The sequence below is a fragment of the Malus domestica genome, chromosome 04 (assembly GCF_042453785.1).
Source record: "Malus domestica chromosome 04, GDT2T_hap1".
Classification (NCBI taxonomy): domain Eukaryota; kingdom Viridiplantae; phylum Streptophyta; class Magnoliopsida; order Rosales; family Rosaceae; genus Malus; species Malus domestica.
Genome location: NC_091664.1, coordinates 31,708,299 through 31,726,840, shown reverse-complemented (window position 1 = coordinate 31,726,840; position 18,542 = coordinate 31,708,299). Strand labels below are relative to the sequence as shown.

The 18,542-nt window shown below is 37.4% G+C and overlaps 1 protein-coding gene across 2 annotated transcripts; it reads left to right on the top strand.

Annotated features, from left to right (window-relative positions):
• The first annotated feature begins 4,223 nt into the window (after window positions 1–4,223).
• LOC103434303 (sister chromatid cohesion 1 protein 4) lies at window positions 4,224–17,663 on the top strand. 2 transcript variants are annotated; one of them, XM_029099089.2, is made up of 14 exons: window positions 4,224–5,969; window positions 8,909–9,170; window positions 9,273–9,370; window positions 9,506–9,555; window positions 10,651–10,700; window positions 11,419–11,530; window positions 11,759–12,926; window positions 13,103–13,247; window positions 13,700–13,836; window positions 13,983–14,869; window positions 15,458–15,491; window positions 15,874–15,979; window positions 16,374–16,503; window positions 17,239–17,663. In XM_029099089.2, the coding sequence occupies exons 1-14, from the start codon at window positions 5,846–5,848 to the stop codon at window positions 17,335–17,337; spliced, it is 3,402 nt and encodes a 1,133-aa protein (XP_028954922.2). In that variant the 5' UTR covers window positions 4,224–5,845; the 3' UTR covers window positions 17,338–17,663. The 2 variants fall into 2 exon arrangements, with proteins under 2 accessions (XP_028954922.2, XP_070677010.1); XM_070820909.1 differs by having other exon boundaries at window positions 4,923–5,969; window positions 8,946–9,170.
• Window positions 17,664–18,542: the final 879 nt, after the last annotated feature.

Here is an 18,542-nt window from a genome sequence, read left to right as displayed (position 1 = left end):
CATCATCCCACTTTATGTGTCTATGAGTTATATTTCAAAAATCCAATTATACATCTCTTATGTCATCCCTTTAAGATCACCTCTACAAAAAATAAAAAGACTACGAAACTATATGACTCTTGAATTGAAAGAAAAGTGCCCAAAATATAGATTTTTCGAATTAATACGGGTAAGGAGAACATCATCCCACTTTATGGGTCTACAAGTTATATTTCAAAAATCCAACTATACATCTCATAAGTCTTCGCTTCAAGATCATTTCTACCAAAAATAAAAAGGATATGAAACTATATGACTCTTGAATTCAAAGAAAAGTGCCTGAAATACAAGTTTTTGAATTAATACGGGTAATGAGAACATCATCCCACTTTATGGGTCTATGAGTTATATTTGTGAAATACAACTGTACATCTCATAGGTTATCCCTTCAAGATCACCTCTGCAAAAAAATAAAAAGAAAACGAAACTATATGACTCTTGAATTGAATGAAAATTGCACGAAATACGGATTTTCGAATTAATACGGGTAATAAAAACATGATCCCACTTTATGGGTGTATGACTTATATTTCAAAAATCTAACTGTATGTCTCATAGGTCCTCCCTTCATGATCATCTCTGCCAAAACTCAAAATCCTTCTACCTGGCCCGTGCCAATCCCTAGTCGTACCTCCGTCAGTCAATTCATCAGGCTGATTGTTAAGTGATGACGTGACAAGTCAATTGCCTATATTTTTAATAATGTAGCAATTAATTATGCCACATAGGTAAAAATAAATTATAAAATAAATATATTTTAAAAAATACTTTCTTATGGAAAAAGATTTAAATAAAATAAAATAGGGGCCCACCCCCACCAACCCATCCACCTTTCTTTCTTCCTTCGTCTCCCACGTCCTCCCCCCTTCCTTTATTCACCACTCCATGCTTCCTCCGGCCACCCTGATAAACCAGCATCAGCTTCATCTACTTCGAAATCTGACCCGCAATGAACCAATAAACTAGTGTCGCCATCCTTCCCTGCCCCACCCACACCCGTACCCTCATGGGCCACACCGGAATACGTATAAATTGCTTTCCCCTTTCCACCGTGAAACCCCCATACGCAACTGCACGATTCATACACCCTGACACCGGGACCGAGACAATGGAACCGCATGACTTCATTTCCGTCCACAACGCACAACACATTCTCCTCCTCGCACTGGGCCTCCTTTTGACTTGACTCGGGACCCTGACTTCATGACCTCCTTGTACTCCTCAAACCGAGCAATGGTCTTGGACCCATTCTAATAGGTCAGGCTCGAAACAGGGTTCAGGTTTTGGTGGTTGACTAACATGTTTGGGTTTAGACCACTTGGGGGTGGCGGCGACAGCAGCTTCAAGTTTTTTGGGTTTTATCATGTTGGTGAGTGGGGAGAGAGAAAGATGGAGAGGCATGGTTTGGCTAAAAGCAAATCCACACCTAAAAAATGAGCTGCCCCAAAGTCCATTTAATCCACCTAAATGAATAGTAATTTACTGCATTGAATAGTAATTGGCCAAGTGCATCTCCACCCCTAAAACTAAATAACATAGTCAATTTTATTAAAATATTATTAATTTTTTTATTATAAAATAATACAAAATATTAATTTATTTTTAATTTCTGACATTTTCTTTATTTATAAAAAAATTATTAATTTCTAACATTTTATTTATTTATTTATTTTTAAAGTTTTTTGGCCAAAAAATATGGACCATTGATCTGAAAATCGAATGGTATAGATTGTGCCACATCACTAGCCATTGGGTTTGAATTTCAAATTTTTTTTACCTTTGGAAATCCAATGGCCAAGACTTTAGCCACGTGGCCCATGTCCCGGGCCCCCTTAATGCACCTGTAGCGCAGGCTTGGTGCATGTCGCCTTGTCGGGGACTCGTGCCCACACGCACATGTTTCTTGCATGCCCACACGCGCTTGTTTGCCACGCGCCTGATGCAAAAAAAATTTGTGTTGTCCGCCGATGTCATGCTGACGTCAACATGACGCCAAATAGGGCGGCCTACAAACTGGCTTGGACTTAGGGTTGGCCTATTTTTAGGGGTGGAGGGATTTTTTTTTATGCTAGCCTAAAGGATAGGGTTGGAGTTGCTCTAAGGTTGGTGGAGAAGAAGGGAGTGGGCTTCTTTTTTAATTTTTAAGTTTGTTTAATATTTATTTTTTAATTAATAGAAGGAGTGGGCCCTATTTTTTAATGTTAACTTTGTTAATATTTTTTATATTTTTATTTTTTTAATCAATATAAGGAGCAGACCCCACCTGCCACATCACCATTTAACTATCAAATTGACATAAAAATTAGCGGATGTCTGATATTGCAACAAATTCAAAGATGAGGTATAACTTGCAATTTTTAAAACATGAGGTATGAGATTGTGGTTCGACCTATAGTTGATGTAGTTTTGTGTAATTTTCCCTAATATTTTAAATATTTTCATAGGAATAGTGTCAGAAACATGAAGTGGCATAGAGTCTATAAAGAGTTCCATTTTTTATTAGAGTCTCCTTGGCATTTCTAATTTAAGAATTAGGAGACCATGACATGTCCTTTAACTAATTTTACAAAAGCTTTAAGTAAAGTGTAGGCTTAGCCTGACAATGAGCTAACTTTAATGTGGTTCAAATTCGTCTTTAGCGAGAATCAAACCTAAGGCCTCTCACTTACAAATGAAGAGAAATATCAAAACACCGTAATACTAAGTGGCGAGTATAGCATGTTTTAGAAGAGTAAAAAAACAACAAAGGAAATAAAAGAAAACAATTTAAACCTACAAGTTAAAAAATTTACTCCAAAGGTTTTTTTTTTTTTTGGATGCCATTGTAATACACTCTAGTGATATTTCTCTTCACTTGATGAAAGGTCTTACGTTCATATCTTGAATCTATTTGAGAGTCAAAAGTGTTTCTTATTGTAAAGGAAAATGATGCGCATGAGTGTTTCTTTGCCAAGTGCGTATGGCTGGCGTCTCAATCCAACCTCTCCCCCACACGCTACTACAATGCTAGATTGGCTATCATTTTGGGCTGGCGAGTTGTCCCCCTCTAACTTCGCGATCTCCTTGATGATCTTTTGGGCGATTTGGGGGGTAAGAAATAACCGTCTTTGGAACGAGGCTATGGTCTCTTCGGATATTATCACTACCCAAAGCATCTCCTAGTGGCAGAAGTTTATCCGAGTCGGATTTCCAACTGAGTAGTCGGGGCCAAGGTTTCAACCTCGTGCTTTGTGGTGTCGCCAAAATGAATGTTGATGGTGCCTGGAACGAATCCTCTAATCTGGGAGGTGTTGGTGTGATTGTTAGAAATGATTCTGGTGACTTTGTCGCTGTGACTTCCGTGAGAATAACGTCCATTCCATATCCCTTCTCTTTGAAGCCATGACGACCAAGGCTGGTCTGTTATTGGTGCTGCAAAGGGTTTTCAAAACTTTATTCTTGAGTGTGATTCGCTCAAGATTGTAGCAGCTCTCCGTGATTCCTCTCCTTTCCCTTTTAATGTCAGGATTGTTGTTGAGGATTCCAGAGAGTTGATGGCTTCAATCACTCAAGTTTCTTATACCCATGTCCGCCGGCAAGTTAATGGCATAGCTCACCGCCTAGCCCGTGCTGCAATTCGTTCTGAATCATCCCGCTGTTGGTTTAAGGAACCACCCGATCTCATTTTGGATTTGCTTATAAAGGAATCTGGTTTGTAATTGAAAGCAATGTACTTGGTTTTTCATGAATGAAAGCTATCGAATCTTTTCAAAAACAAAAACAAAAAAAACAATATTGCCCCAAGCATTATTGTTAATCAGTCATCGGAAATTGATCTTCAATATGCAAAGCTCTTTGCTTTTGTGAGGAATGTTGATTTTCCATAATTTGTTCAAATCCTTATTGCTAGGATGAGTTTGCTTTTCACTAGTTTAGAACCAAGTGGTAGATTTGATAGAGCACAAACTGCTGGGATTAGAACCCCCCAAATGGACTCAATACGAAGAATAATATCACAAATTTTATCATCCAATGGATCCATCAACAAGAGTCAAAAGTTTACTTCTATCCCAACATCCCTTAGCAACGAAATCACTCTCTTAATCTGAAATTAATAAGCTTCTCCAATTATCATTAACTAAGTTGAAAATTGGAAAAGAGGAAAGTCAATTGAAAGTCCATTTATCAAAGTTCTAACTCATATTTACACACACACACACACACACAAAATAAAATAAAATAAAAAAGTACATTTATAAAAAAATTTCTCTCCAAAGTGAGAGTGGTTCTCTCCACTATGAGAGTGTTTCCTCCCTAGTGAGCTTGGTTTTCCAGTGGCCTTCTCCTCCATCGCCGCCAACCCTAGCTATGGTTAGGGTTGGTGGCAGTCCTCTTTTCCTTTTCTTTTCTGTTTCCTTTGTTGTGTTTTTCCCTGCCTGTTCGCCTAATCGTTCCTCTCCTCCACTCCCTGGTCTCAGCCCTTCTCTTAGCCCTCTCTTTCCCCTCCCATCACCGCCCCTTTTTCCAATTCCTTTTCACTCCACCTCCTTACTTTCCAACCATCCCCACCATCCTCTTTCCACTTGGCCGCCACTCCTCACTCATCACCACTGCAAAAGCAAATCTTCACGATTTCCGTTTAGGAGGGAGATGTGTAAAGCGTCGGGTTTTATTGATGCTCGGGTGTTCTCACCATCTTCTTGCCTCAGCTTGGCCTTGTTGCCTCTGTTGCTCCATGATTGTCTCCTTCGATTTGTGGTACCGATCTTTATTGTGTTCTTTGGAGGTTGTTGATGTTTTCTTTTCCGTCACTTTTGGGGCTGTTCAACTTGGCTTCTGCTGGATGCTGGAGCGTTCTAGGTTGTTCTTGGTTTTTTCTGGTTTGGGCTCACCCTTCGGTTGGGCTTTTTTCATTTTGTGGGCTGGTCTTGTTTGGTTTGTTTATGTTGTATGTGGACCAGTTGTTTGTACCTGTGTGTCGTATGCTTAAAGGTTTCTGCCTTTAGCTTCCAAAAAAAAAAAAAAAAATGAAAGGTTCTAATTCATATTTAAGACAGTAAAATAATTTCCAACAAAAGAGATGGTGAGTTGAAATATTGTTCCACGTTACTTTCGTTTTGGTCATAGCTCCACGCCATTCGATTCCTAGTCCAAAAATCTAAAATTTATCACCAAAGGTGCACCAACCCACACCATAACATAACCAAGTTCGAAAATCCGAGGGCGCTACCTCTCTCTTCTGTTTCACACAGACCGTCTCTCTCCCTGTTCAAAAACGCTTCGACTCGGTCCGATCTCTGACTCAGTGGGTCAAACTCAGTCCTTGGCACCTTGCAAATCCAACTCCAAGCTGTATAGTTTTCTCTCCATCTACCCAGCTCTGTTCTACGACGGCTGCGTTTCAAGGGTCCAACTCTAATTTAGCTTCGCTTCGTCGACTCCAACCACTTGAAAGTTGCTGAATCTCCTTCTCTTCAAAGCTCCAAATTCTTGTTCAAATAGTGGAGGTGATTTTATAAGCTTCAGGAAACGGTGGAATAGTAGCTATGGTTTGTTAGGGTTTTCTGGTTTGTTAATTTGGAATTCTCCTAAATCCTCGCTGTTAGGTTGAGGAGAAGATTGCAAGTTTTTAGATTTTGGAGGATAAGTCTTGGCATGTAAATTTGGTGTTTTTCCGTTTGATGTTTTGGTAGCGAAGGGGATGGTGGAAGGTTCTTAAATCTGGGTTGGCGTGAAAATTTGGGGGTTCGCTTCGCCTTTACCTGTATAGAAAGATTGTTGTATGTAATCTGGTGAGATTTAAGGTGGGAAAAAAAATCAGAGAGAAATGTTTTATTCTCAGTTTATATTGGCCAAGAAAGGTCCTCTTGGGACAATATGGATAGCGGCACATTTGGAGCGCAAGCTTCGCAAGAATCAGGTCGCCGACACCGATATTGGCGTCTCCGTAGGTTAGTTCTCATATGTTTTTTTTTAACCTTATGCTCCATGTTTATTATTCCTTCTCTTTTGAAAATATAGAAAAATAAAAGTAGCAATTTTTCAGATTTAATTGTGGATTGTGTCGAATTTTGTAAACGCTGGAACAATTACCCTTATAAGAAGCAGAAACAATACAACTACAACAGTGGAAACCAAATGTATAGATAGCAACACAGTGATTACAGAACAGCTAAACCGGAGAAAATATACCATCATAATTGTAACAGCTTGCCAATCTGCATGAATAAAGAAAATTTGGTTTGTCTGGCTCTAAACATACGTTTTTATTTATTTATTTATTGTTGTTGTATTTGTAAATCCTTGTGTTCTTTCAAACAAATTATTTTTGGAGAAAGAAACAAAGTTTTATTGCTTCTGAGCACAAAGAAAAACAGAAGGCAAAATTGAGAAAACAAATAAAGTCCCCCTGAAATTGCAACAGTTACAAAAACTTTTTATGCTAACTGTTGCAGCTTTCCAGTCAAGCCAAATAACTCAGAAGGATTATTCTTCAAATTTTGTAGAAACCAAAGCCCATATTGAAAACCTTAAGCGAACTTCTTCCCATAACTTCTCTCCTCTGCTGCCGGAAAATCCTCATAGACTATCCTATTTCTTTCCATCCACATTACCTAGAACATAACCAAAACCATGCAGCCCCATAAAGTCTTAGTTTTCTTCCCCAGGTAAGAACAACCTATGGATACAACCCAACTAATCCCAAATTCCCTAAACAAATGCAGCCATATATTCAAAGTCACTGGACAACGTAGCAATATGCCATCAGCAGAGTATAGACAATTCTTGCAAAGGAGACACCATTGAGGGCATAGGTTAGAATTGGGTCTCCTTTTTTGAAGCATGTCGCAAGTGTTAACCTTCCCATGAGCCACTAACCAAGTAAAGACCTTGACTTCATGGGGCGCTTTAAATTTCCAAATCAAACTATAAGGCTGAAACCCATAGATTTATTCCTTTTTTGAAAAATGCAGCAATACAATTTCATGGAAAAGCTGCCTGATGAATCAAGATGCCATCCTCCCCCTCCCCCCCCCCCCCCCCCCTCTCTCCTCTCTTTCCTCCTCCTCCTCCAAGATGCACACACACACACACCACACAAAAAAATGCTTCCCACGTACCATTGAAATTGCATGAAATCTGGAATCACCCATAACAACTTTACTTCCATAAACTGCTTACCCCAGGGCATTACAGCAATGGAGAAATGAAGAATAATGTTATCAATAGTCTTGACCTCTTTTTTGCATATGGTACACAGGTGGTATATATGCAAAATTAAGCGTTCTTTTTGCATAGTATCACAAGTATTTAGGTACTTTAACCATTGGAAGATGGCTCATCACTTAACTTGCTGAAATATGCTTTACACAAGGCCCAATGACTCACCTCTAAGTTTCCAAGACCTTCTCTTTGATCTAGCAGATTGTAAGGATAAATTTTTCTGTCAAAGCGACCCTACAAAACTTATGATATCAACCCATGGAAAAGAGAGCCAACCTACATTGCCATGGATACATTACGAGAACACTATCTTTTAATCTATATTCTATAAAGACAATGAGATGATTTGCACAACACAATATTAGGAAATATGACCTCATGCCCTCCAAAATGACGTTCCAAGGACAATGATTGGAGCCTCTAACCACAATATTATAATCCCTCAGTATTGACATTAATCCATATTTGCATGTAAGCACAACAAACCAAAAGGAGTTATATTTAAGGAAATCTCCACAAACATTTCCAAGAAGAGCTGCATTTTCTTCTTTTCTGAATTTCCTTCCCGAGTTATTTTTATTATTATTTTGATAGAAAACAAACCTTATTTTAAAGAAAAGAAGGTGGATAGGATTTCCACTGGCCTAAGAAAACTAAGACTGAATACACTTGTACCAAATATGTATATGACAAAGCTACTTATCCATAAGTTCTAAAGAGACTGAGGCCCAAAATGATGCCTAGAAGTGTACCTGATGCAGAATACACTTATACCAAATATGTTAAAAGATATGACAAAGCTACTTATCCATGAGTTCTAAAGAGACTGAGGCCCAAAATGATACCCAGAAGTCTACCTGATGCAGAATGGACCAGGATTATTGTAATATAGGAGTTTCTGGTTCTCAAGTATTTTTTACTCATGCGCTAACTTTGCTTATGCTCCCGGTATTATTATCTCAGGGTTTTCAAAGCTAGGATTGTTTTAGTAATTTAGTTACACAGGGCTTGTTATTCAGTTTTTGTTCTATAAATCAAGGCTTTGTATTCATCAGACAGACTTGGTGCATGTCATAATCTATAGTTATGGTGCAATTGTATCAGTAATTATTATTGCTTTCTTTTACTGTTTCTTCTCTGCCTCAAAAAAAAAAAAAAGAAAAATAAAATTTCTTGAAGTGCAGAGCACACTTAGTTATACCATGCATTTAAATTCTTTTAAATCTTATTCTTGCATTAAATTTTTGAGGGCATGTAGTAGCAGTTGCACTCCGTTACAAGACCTAAGAAAGATAAAAACTGATGCAGTTAAGAAATAAGGGAGATCTTTTATCATCTTCATTTGAGATCTGAGCACCATGCTCCAGCTTTTGTTGTCTACATCCATTCATAGAAAACTCTCTAGTTTTTTAGGTAGTTCCAGTCAGGGTCATATGCTTTCTCAATATGAAATATTGTTCTTAGAATTCTGAATACTTTCTTAACTCAAATTTTGTTTTTGGGTTATAATTTGGGGATTTAGGTAGTATTATTTTCTTTTCCAATCTCAGTAATCTCAGTTATTTTTCTATTTTTAGTATTGCTTTTTTTTTATATATTTATTTATTTATAATGTCAAATTCATCTATCCACTCATCTAACCTTCATGGTCTATCTTTGTATACAGATTCTATTCTTTTTCCTGAAGTTCCAATTGCTCTCAGGTTGTCCAGCCATCTTCTGCTTGGTGTGGTGAGGATATATTCTAGAAAGGTGAATTACCTGTTTGATGATTGCAGTGAGGCTTTGCTTAAGATAAAGCAAGCTTTTCGCTCCACTGCAGTTGATTTACCTCCAGAAGAATCTACTGCTCCGTATCATTCCATCACCTTGCCTGAGACTTTTGATCTTGATGATTTTGAGCTACCAGATAATGAAATTTTTCAGGGGTTAGTATGTTCCATTATGTTTAGGGCTAAAGCTTTAGCTGTTGACATGCTGGATATGAAAATTTGTATTTGTGTGAATTTTAACATTCAGTTGTTTTGCAGTAACTATGTTGATCATCATGTCAGTACAAGGGAGCAAATAACTCTCCAAGACACAATGGAGGGTGTGGTTTACTCGACGTCTCAATTTGGATTGGATGGTTAGTACTGATAAGTTCACTGCCATGACTCATGATTGATATCATTGTACATTGAGTTAAATTTGATAGATAAATCTTAATGTTGTTTATGTATGAGTTAACTTAAATGTCCAATATTTCGTGGTTTATTTTCAGAGCGCTTTGGTGATGGTGATACTTCTCAAATTGGTCTGGAATTTGATGAGGTAATTTTTTGTACCTGCTTTGTAGTATTAACTTTTAAATGGAATAATTTGGTAATGGACTGGGTAATTGCATGTGGTCCAGTATCCTAGTGGATAGGGTGTTGGGTTTCTACCATGCGTCCTAGGTTCGAAACTCCTCCCTCCCCTAAATTAATGTGATAGTTTCAAACCCTCCCCCCTCCCCTTAGTAATAGAAATTTCTTTTAAAAAAAGAAAGACCGGGTAATTGAATACTATGGAATTACAAGTTACTTCCTTTCCTATGAAGACGGGGTAATCTTTGTGCATGGTTTCCTTGAATTTGTGTTGGTGCAGTGAAATTATGGCTCGCCGCTGCTTTTACTAATTTGTTACTAGGGTTTGGGGCTAATTGGTTGTTATAGGGTTTGGCATTACAGAATTAAGGATTCAGGGCTTGCAGATGTATTCAGCTCCCAAACGATTCTATGAGAAATGTAGTTGATGAAGATTAAAGAATGACTATATGTTTCTACCTGTGTCGCTCACCTACTAAAAATAAAGCCTTCTCAAAATGCTTAAAGTTGGTTGGAGTCGCTAAAGTTCACACACGTGCAAGCTCTCATATGGGCTTTTTGGGACAAAGTAAAAAGCGGGCTAGTGGGTTTTTATTGACTGGTGTATGTTATTTATAACCAGTTCAAGATACCATACGTGCCCGTATTGTTAGTGTCTTTGTTTAAATCTCTTATATACCCTCTTTTCAGCAACCAAGCACAAAGCCAGAGTGGAATGATTTTCAATTGTAGGGTTTCATCAATTTTCAATGTTTCAAATCTTTTGGGCTGTGCGTGGCTTTCATTTATTTGTTGTGTGCTCATGTTATGCATTGCTTATGCAAGAATCTAGCGGCCTAACTGTTGTCTTATTTGTCATTTATCTTGTTTATGGCGGTTTGTTTTCCGTAGGCTGTGGGTTGTTTGTAAACTTTTACTAATAGCTGGTCCATGTTGATTTTACTTCCTTCATAGACCTCATTAATATAATCTTTATGTTTTCTACTATACAAAAGTATTATCTCACATATGTATATATGTCACTTATAGATGCTATTGTTTTTTGAATGATGGAAAACAGGACCTGTTCTTTGGCAAAGTTGCAGCTCAAGTGAATGATGGAATTTCAGAGTAAACTCTATATCTCTTTAGTGTCAAGCACAGATTACTATTAATTCTCACACGTTGTTTGATTGCACAAAGAGGATCCTATAAGTTTGAATTAGAGCATCTCAACTTCTTTATTGGATTGTTTGGCCCTATGCTTCTACCTCTTTTCAAGTAAACAAAGCCTGTGCTTAACCCATGTTTTCTTTGACCACCATATCCTTAAGATTGATTATTTATGGAAAAAAAAAATCATAAGCTTGGGTTTGGATAAGGTAATTCAAACTTGAAGTACCAATAAATTTTAAAATTATGGGATTTGAGACTACAAATTTGAAGTGATAGGATTTGTAAATTCTCATATTTTAGCTCTAGTTATCATGGTAAAATTGAACGCTGAAATTTGTTATTGATCTGTCTGGAATCCAATAATCTGTATATATGATTGCTGGTGGTGATTTCTTATTTTAACTTTTAAGCAAAATTTATTTTTTTCCCAATGTCATTAAGCTGCAGAAGAAAGCTATGAGTGGTATGCCTGTTATCATATTAAAGTTGGGTGTTTCTGTCCTCAATGATTTGATTTGTTTATTTGGAATTTATTTTCTTCATGTTGAAGAGGTTGGTCCCTGTTGTCCAGTTATGTGGATGGTTGTGTGGTTTCTTTATTTCTTTGATCCATGGAATGACTTAGGACACTACAAATTTTCTGATGTACCGTATTCATTCTCTACTATTTCAGTGGTGATCCTCAAACATTGGGCCTATCAGTAACACCTCTGGAAAAGCATGATATGTATGAGGGGATACCTGGAACTTCAGAAACCATACAAGTGAATGGGATTGAAAACCAGGTCTATTAATACTACCCAAATACTCCTCGTCTTTCTTTTAGAAGTTTTTTTCCTAATTATTCTTCATTTACCATGTATAAGCAAGGAGGTTCAATTCTGTTTTTTTCTTTTTTCCTTTTTTTTTTTCGTTGTTGTTGAGGGGTGGAGGGAAGTGCAATTCATGTACAATTCTGTATAATACAATTCTTGCCTCCATGATGAATATTTTTTTATATCCCTTTTGAACAGAATGATGTCCTAGCCGCAAATACTGATTTTGTTACGTATGCTCAAGCTCCATCAACTCCTGGACTATTTGAAGAGCCAAACCTGTTTGCGGTTCAGGAGCCTATGGCCTGCAGTGATCACTTGGATTTCGAAGACCATAATTTATCAAATTTAGCATCCATGGGCAGCTCAGAAAATGCTGGTCGTATGTCAGGTCCGCGTTGTGGGGATGATAGTACAATGGTTTCTCCCAACGAGAATGGCTACCATTTGGGCGATATGGAGATCAAACAAACAAAGCCACAGGAGCATGAGCTGCTTGAATCCATTTCTCCAGTATTAGAATGTTTAAATGGGACAGTTGGTGCATTGGATGGCCGAAACAGGGTTGAAGATATACACGATGGTATTGTTATAAACAATGAACCACTTATGCCTATCCTAGCTCAAAAGGATGCACAACATGCAGAACCTGCTGGAGTCAGGTTTGATGAAACTGTTGCATCTCCTAGCTACTCCCAGGTCACATCTGAGTTGGACGACCCTGCTCGTAAGATTAGTTCAGGTAATTCCTGTCCGAGAGCGTCAGAAGATTATTTGGAAGATCAGCAGACATGTTTAAAGCCTGAAATACAGATTGATGTTGAAACTGCTAATAATATGGAACAATCATGCATACCTAACATTACAGATCCTTTCAAGCCTGTTACTCATGAAGACACGGCATCTGCTGAAGTGCCTGTGCTCCAGGCGTGTGGCTCCCTCCCAAGTCATCATGATCTGCTATCTCCTGCCGATAAAATTTCAGAAATCCCCTTCAACTTACCATCTGAGGTTGTAGGGCCAAGTTCATTGGACAATGCAACATCTTTGGACAATCAATTGGAGAACTTGGATAGGTCTGCCACTTCTAACTTGCCTCCACCTGAAAAGTTGCTCTCTGTACCAGAGGGGTTCACTTCTAAACCAAGTGATTTTCTAGTGGAACCTACGCCTGAAAAAGAAGTCATGGGTGGGGATGCTGGTGATGGTGATGGGATTAAACTCATCTCAGGGAAAAAACGTAGTTCCACAGAAAGTACACTGACAGTGCAGAGTTTGAATTCGGTTGAATCATTTGGGGAGGCCCGAGGAAAGAGAACTGCAGAATCTATCCCTGATGATGATGATTTATTGTCTTCTATTTTAGGTATCAAAAGGATTCTTTCTTCACGCCTTCAGAAATTTGTACATGTCATTTTGTGTTATGACCAAGAGTTGATAGATCAGTCTGGCATTTATCCTTTTCCTTTTCCTGAATCTTTGTTTGAAAGAATTTTCTAAGGCTTATATGATTGACTAAACTGAAAATTATTGTTGATTCAGTTGGAAGAAGGTCTTCAGTTCTAAAAATGAAACCCACTCCGCCTGCACCTGAAATGATATGCACTAAACGCTCAAGAACTTCTGCCCGCGGTACTGCCTCAAAGAGGAAAGTGCTAATGGATGATACAATGGTCTTGCATGGCGAGTATGTGATAATTTCCATATATCTACATTGTTTGAATTACAGCTACCAACTAATTTTTACTGAGCATAAGAAAAGTGTTTCCTTTTGAATATTTGCTGCTTGTTTTAAGACCTCCACAATATGAAAAGCCTATACTACTATGTATAATTGAGATTTGTAGTCGCAATGTCGCATCCACCTCAACATATTTTGACATAGAAGTTAATGGTGGGTCTCTTTGGGCAATTAGCATGTTCTGATGGGAAATTTCACATTTTGTTCTTTTGAAGTATATTATCGGTAGTTGTAATGTTTATGTTAGTAGAGTGGGACCTGACTAACAGGTACTTTAGATACTTAGTAAGTTTTGAGATGAAAATAATCATGCTAAGCATGCTAGACCTATCTTGTTGTCTAAGTTGTTGTGTGCTACATAACTAAGCGTTAACTACTTGCCTGCCGGTTTTCTGAAGTCAAATACGCCAGCAGCTGACAAATACTGAAGACATACGTCGTGTGAGAAAAAAGGCTCCTTGTACTCGCCCAGAAATTTCAATGATTCAGCGACAATTTTTGGAAGATGCAATTTTTACTGAACCCATATTTACTGGTACGTTAATTATACTTAGGCGTATGTATATCCAATTACTTCAAGTCATTTATTGGTTTATTTTGGAAGACCAGTAGAAATGTGAATGATTGATTTACTTCACAAAATCTGTACAACCCACCCGAATTCGTTTTGATGTTTATCAGGCATGTCGGCGGAACTGATTTATCTGTACACTGGAACATTTGATACAAGTACAACAAGGGTTTCCGAAAATGAGCAAAACAATGTTTCTGCAGAACCATTGAAGGATGTAGAATCCTCTCTGGAGCCAAATGTTACTAAAGAAATTGAACCCCTTCGAAGCACTGAACCTGTAATAATGAGAGATGACTCAGCAGCACAGCCTGCTGGCGTTCCTATTGAGAACGAAAACCAGAAGGAAGAAGATCATAACCTAAGATCTCACCATACTGATGCTCAAGAACAGGGGATCACTGACCTGGAAGAATTTAATACTTCCAAACATGAACCCTTGGGGGAGATAGCTGAAATGGAAATTGACAAAGAAAATTTTGAAGTTGCTGATCCTATTGTAGAAGATATTTACAAGGTGTCAGCTGATGTTAACGTCCAGTCAAGGCTTATGGATAAAACTGATGATGAAGATGCGTTGCTACAGATGGATGCATTATGCAGGTCACCAAATAATAAGTTGGACGCCCAACCCATGGAGGTGGATGCATTGATAGTGGAGGCAGGTATCCAGAAAGAAGTTGATGCCATTGAAGTTGTTGACCGTAATGTCGAAATCAGAGCAGATGTTTGGATAGGTGCGTCTGAACTCACCAACAATGTAAATGTTACGCTCTCAACTGGAGAATCCAAAAACCTTAGTTTTTCAGATTATCAACCTGTGGAAGGAATTGGAAATAGTGAGCAACATATTGTGAATGAAACTGAGATCCTGGAGGCAAACTTGCATTGTGATGACAATGCTTCCTTGAATGGTAAGGAAAGTCCTGGTTGTCGGGAGGTTCATCCACAGAGTGGCATTGATGCAGAAGTCACTGCAGTTGCAGAAGATCGTGGTGTAAGTTGTTAACATTCATTATTTTTGGTTCTGAAAGTTATTTGGAATGTCTCTTGCATATGAAAAAAAAGTTTTTTTTTTTTTTAATGTCACTTAGAAGGGAAAAAGTAAACTCTGTGCATGTATTCTTATTTTTCTTGGGGACAGAAACATGTTGTACACACATACACTTATATTTGGCTTCGTTTAATTGTTATAATTGTACACTCACACGCTGGCGATCCCCTATATCTATTAGAACCAAATAAAAATTTATTCCTTGAACAAGTGTGTGATCCATTCCCTTGCCTGGAAAAACTACCTTCTGAGCCATATTTTTCATTTTATGATTACCATATTTTACTCCTGATTCTTTGAGAATTGTCTGATTGAAGTTCCATAATAATGATATTGAAGATGACGTGACTTTGTAATGCTGTTCCTTAACTATATATTTTTTTGCCTGGAAGATAGGCATTGTCTTCTGGAAACGGGGTCATTTTGTGCATTAGTCATTTTGTTCTATTGTCCCAAATTCCATTTCAAGATATGTCCCTTTCTAAAGTACAATTCGTGCTTTTAACTTCACATTGTGGCTATATTGTGCAGGATTGTGAAGATGTAGGTTTTGGAAATGATACAGGTTGACTTTTTCTTCTTCCTGCCTTCTTGACTCTTTCCATTTATCTATTGGACTGTCTTATTTATTATGTGCCCTGCTTAGGACCTATTGGTATGAACGTTTTGTCTACATGGATTATCCACATAGCACAGAACTATTTATGCGTTTTATAAGTGTACTCTTTTTAATTTTTTGGCACTTCCAAATTTCTTATTAATTCTTTGGACTTGGCAAATGCTGCAAATCACCTGGAGCATAAATGAAGACTTGTCTATGCTTGCATATTTGATGACTATGTGCTTCCTTGTATTAGTATTTATGCATTTTAATGTAAAATTCCCTTTTTCCCTCACACTTATGTGCTGGAGTTCCTTTGAATAACATATGTTATTGTTCTTCTCAGAGTTTCTGAATGTAGATGATGATGAAATAACTGAAGCTGTCGATGACATGCCGTGCGCTGAAGATACTCGTCTTCTTGAGAACAGTGGATGGTCTTCCCGCACCAGGTATGCATGCTTCATATGTTCAGTTCTATGTTTAATGCATGCTGCTATTTTCATTTTATTGCAAGACAGTGGAATTGCTTTTTCTGGTTTGCTTGACCTCGTTGAAGGTGATACTGACAAGTTTTTGTGTTTGAAGCATTGTTACAATATGAAATTTTTTCCATATTTCTATTTAAGAATTTTGAATAATAAAACCCTAAACCCTCTCTCTATCCACTTGGAGAAAATGGTTGTGTACTGGTAAACAGGTTTTTCATAATTCTCATGCCATACAATTCGTAAGTTAAAATTGCTGATTGTTTTTCTGTGATATTGATTATCTATTATTTGTCATCTGACATTCTGATATCAGTTTTCTGTTATTATTAAAAACCAACTCTTGAGTTTCGTATAGGGCTGTTGCCAAGTATCTCCAGACTTTACTTGATAAGGAACCTGCGCATGGGAAAATAGTTCTTGGCATGGACAGTCTGTTAAATGGTAAAACTCGAAAGGAAGCATCAAGGATGTTTTTTGAAACATTGGTAAGTGTTATGATCAATGTTATGCTAAGGTTTTCCTTTATCTGGGTGATGTGCTAAATTAGTCACGAAGGACTTCATTAATAAGGATGATAGCATATTCTTATATATATTATATGTAATACAATGTTGGGAACCCCAAAAGCATGTAATGAAATTGAGCTAAAGCAAAACGAAATTAACTGAGCTAAAGAAGATGGGTTAGAGCATGTGACATCATTAATTTTACAAGAGAAGGAAGATATTGAACTATCAAGGGAAGGCTTTAAGTTTATGTATTTTTAATATATATATATATATATATATAGAGAGAGAGAGAGAGAGAGAGAGAGAGAGAGAGAGAGAAATGTTAGATGGTTCATATCGTTGAAGTTCGACGGGAAGTGGTGGAAAAATATTTGGTAAATAATTTCTAGTCTAACTATAGTTTAGCCCATTTGATAACAATTTCGTTTTAGTTTTATTTTAGCCTTCGTTTTGTGTACCATTCCCTATGCATTTCTTCCACAACCCTCGCACACTTCCTCCATGCTTCATCTCTCATTTCTCCCATGTAAACGCCCCTTATATGTTTCAAATTGAGAAAGAAAATGAAAATAGTAATAAAATAAGGCTTAGTAGCCATTAAGTTTAATACTTTGTTTTCGTATATTTAAATGTTCTTGTCCAAATTGTGGGTGTGTAGTTTGAAATGCTTAATAATCTGGTTCGATCGTGGTTGTACTCACTGTTTTGCAGGTTCTTAAGACAAGGGATTACATCCATGTGGAACAGGCAAAGCCCTTTGACAACGTCAGCATAAGATCTCGAGTAAAACTCATGAAGTCAGAGTTCTAATATCTTACATAGGAAAGGCAGATATTGTTGAAAAAGCCTTTACAGTTTTAGTTTGTGTGACGCTCAATTAAGAATTGGGAACATTCTTTTCCTTCATTAGGTATTTTCTCAAAAGAATCTTCCTTTTTGTTCGTAAAAAAATGATTCCTTTTCGCCTAGTCTAGGAATTAAGTTCGCGTTAGGTTGTGTAATTGATGAGGGACACATCATGTTGATTGTAGCGGTGGATCATATCAGTATGATGTATATATATCTGTAAATTAGTATCATTGGTATCGAAGGTGCTAGTATTTCATTTTCCAATAAAGCCTTGGCCCTTTGACCTTTGCGATGTCTAGACTTGACAAACTAGTCATTTCTTTCGTGTTTGGATCATGTTGGACACAACCAGCTTTCTTAACGGGTTGATAAGGGTTATGGACGGAATCATTTAGCCACATTGATCAACTTGATTCGGTTACCACATCGATTTGTAAAATGATTTAGCTTAGAGGTGCACAGATCCTCCACAGCTGGATGAATCAACTGTGGTAGGTGAGACCGGTATTTGGTTACCACATCGATTTGTAAAATGATTTAGTTCAGAGGTACACAGATCCTCCACAGCTGGATGAATCAATGTGGTGGGTGAGACGGGTATAGTAAATTTATTGTGCAAGGCAAGATGGTACTAATGCCACACGCCAGGGGCGTCAGTGGTATTCTAGTATCCTTTGCATGTAGATAATCATTTTCATCTCACACTTTCTGCAGCTACATGCCATAGGGTTCCAAAAAACCGAAAGAGATCATTTCTGGATCTCTTCCTCCAAAGTTCACGTATCAAATTATTCGGGTCTTTAAAATTTGATCCAACAGTTAAAAATAGAGAAGTTGGTAAAAACTTTTAAAAATTATAATAATTTTTTATCGTTGAATCAAATTTTAAGGGTTCGGATCACTTGATCTGTGAGCCTTGGAGGAAGAAATGCGGAGAGGATCTCTTTCCGCAAAAAACAATTGGGGGTGAAGTTGTGATTTTTTTTAATGTTTAATTTATTTTTAATATTTTCTTTTTCTAATATATTTCTTTTTATTCAATTAATTTTTTTTGGTAAACTTTAATTAATTAGTTATAAGGGTAAAGCTGTTAATTTATTTGCAGAATTTTGACTGAAGGGGTTATGCGAAAGTAAATTAAACATGAAGGGTGTTAGTATAATGTC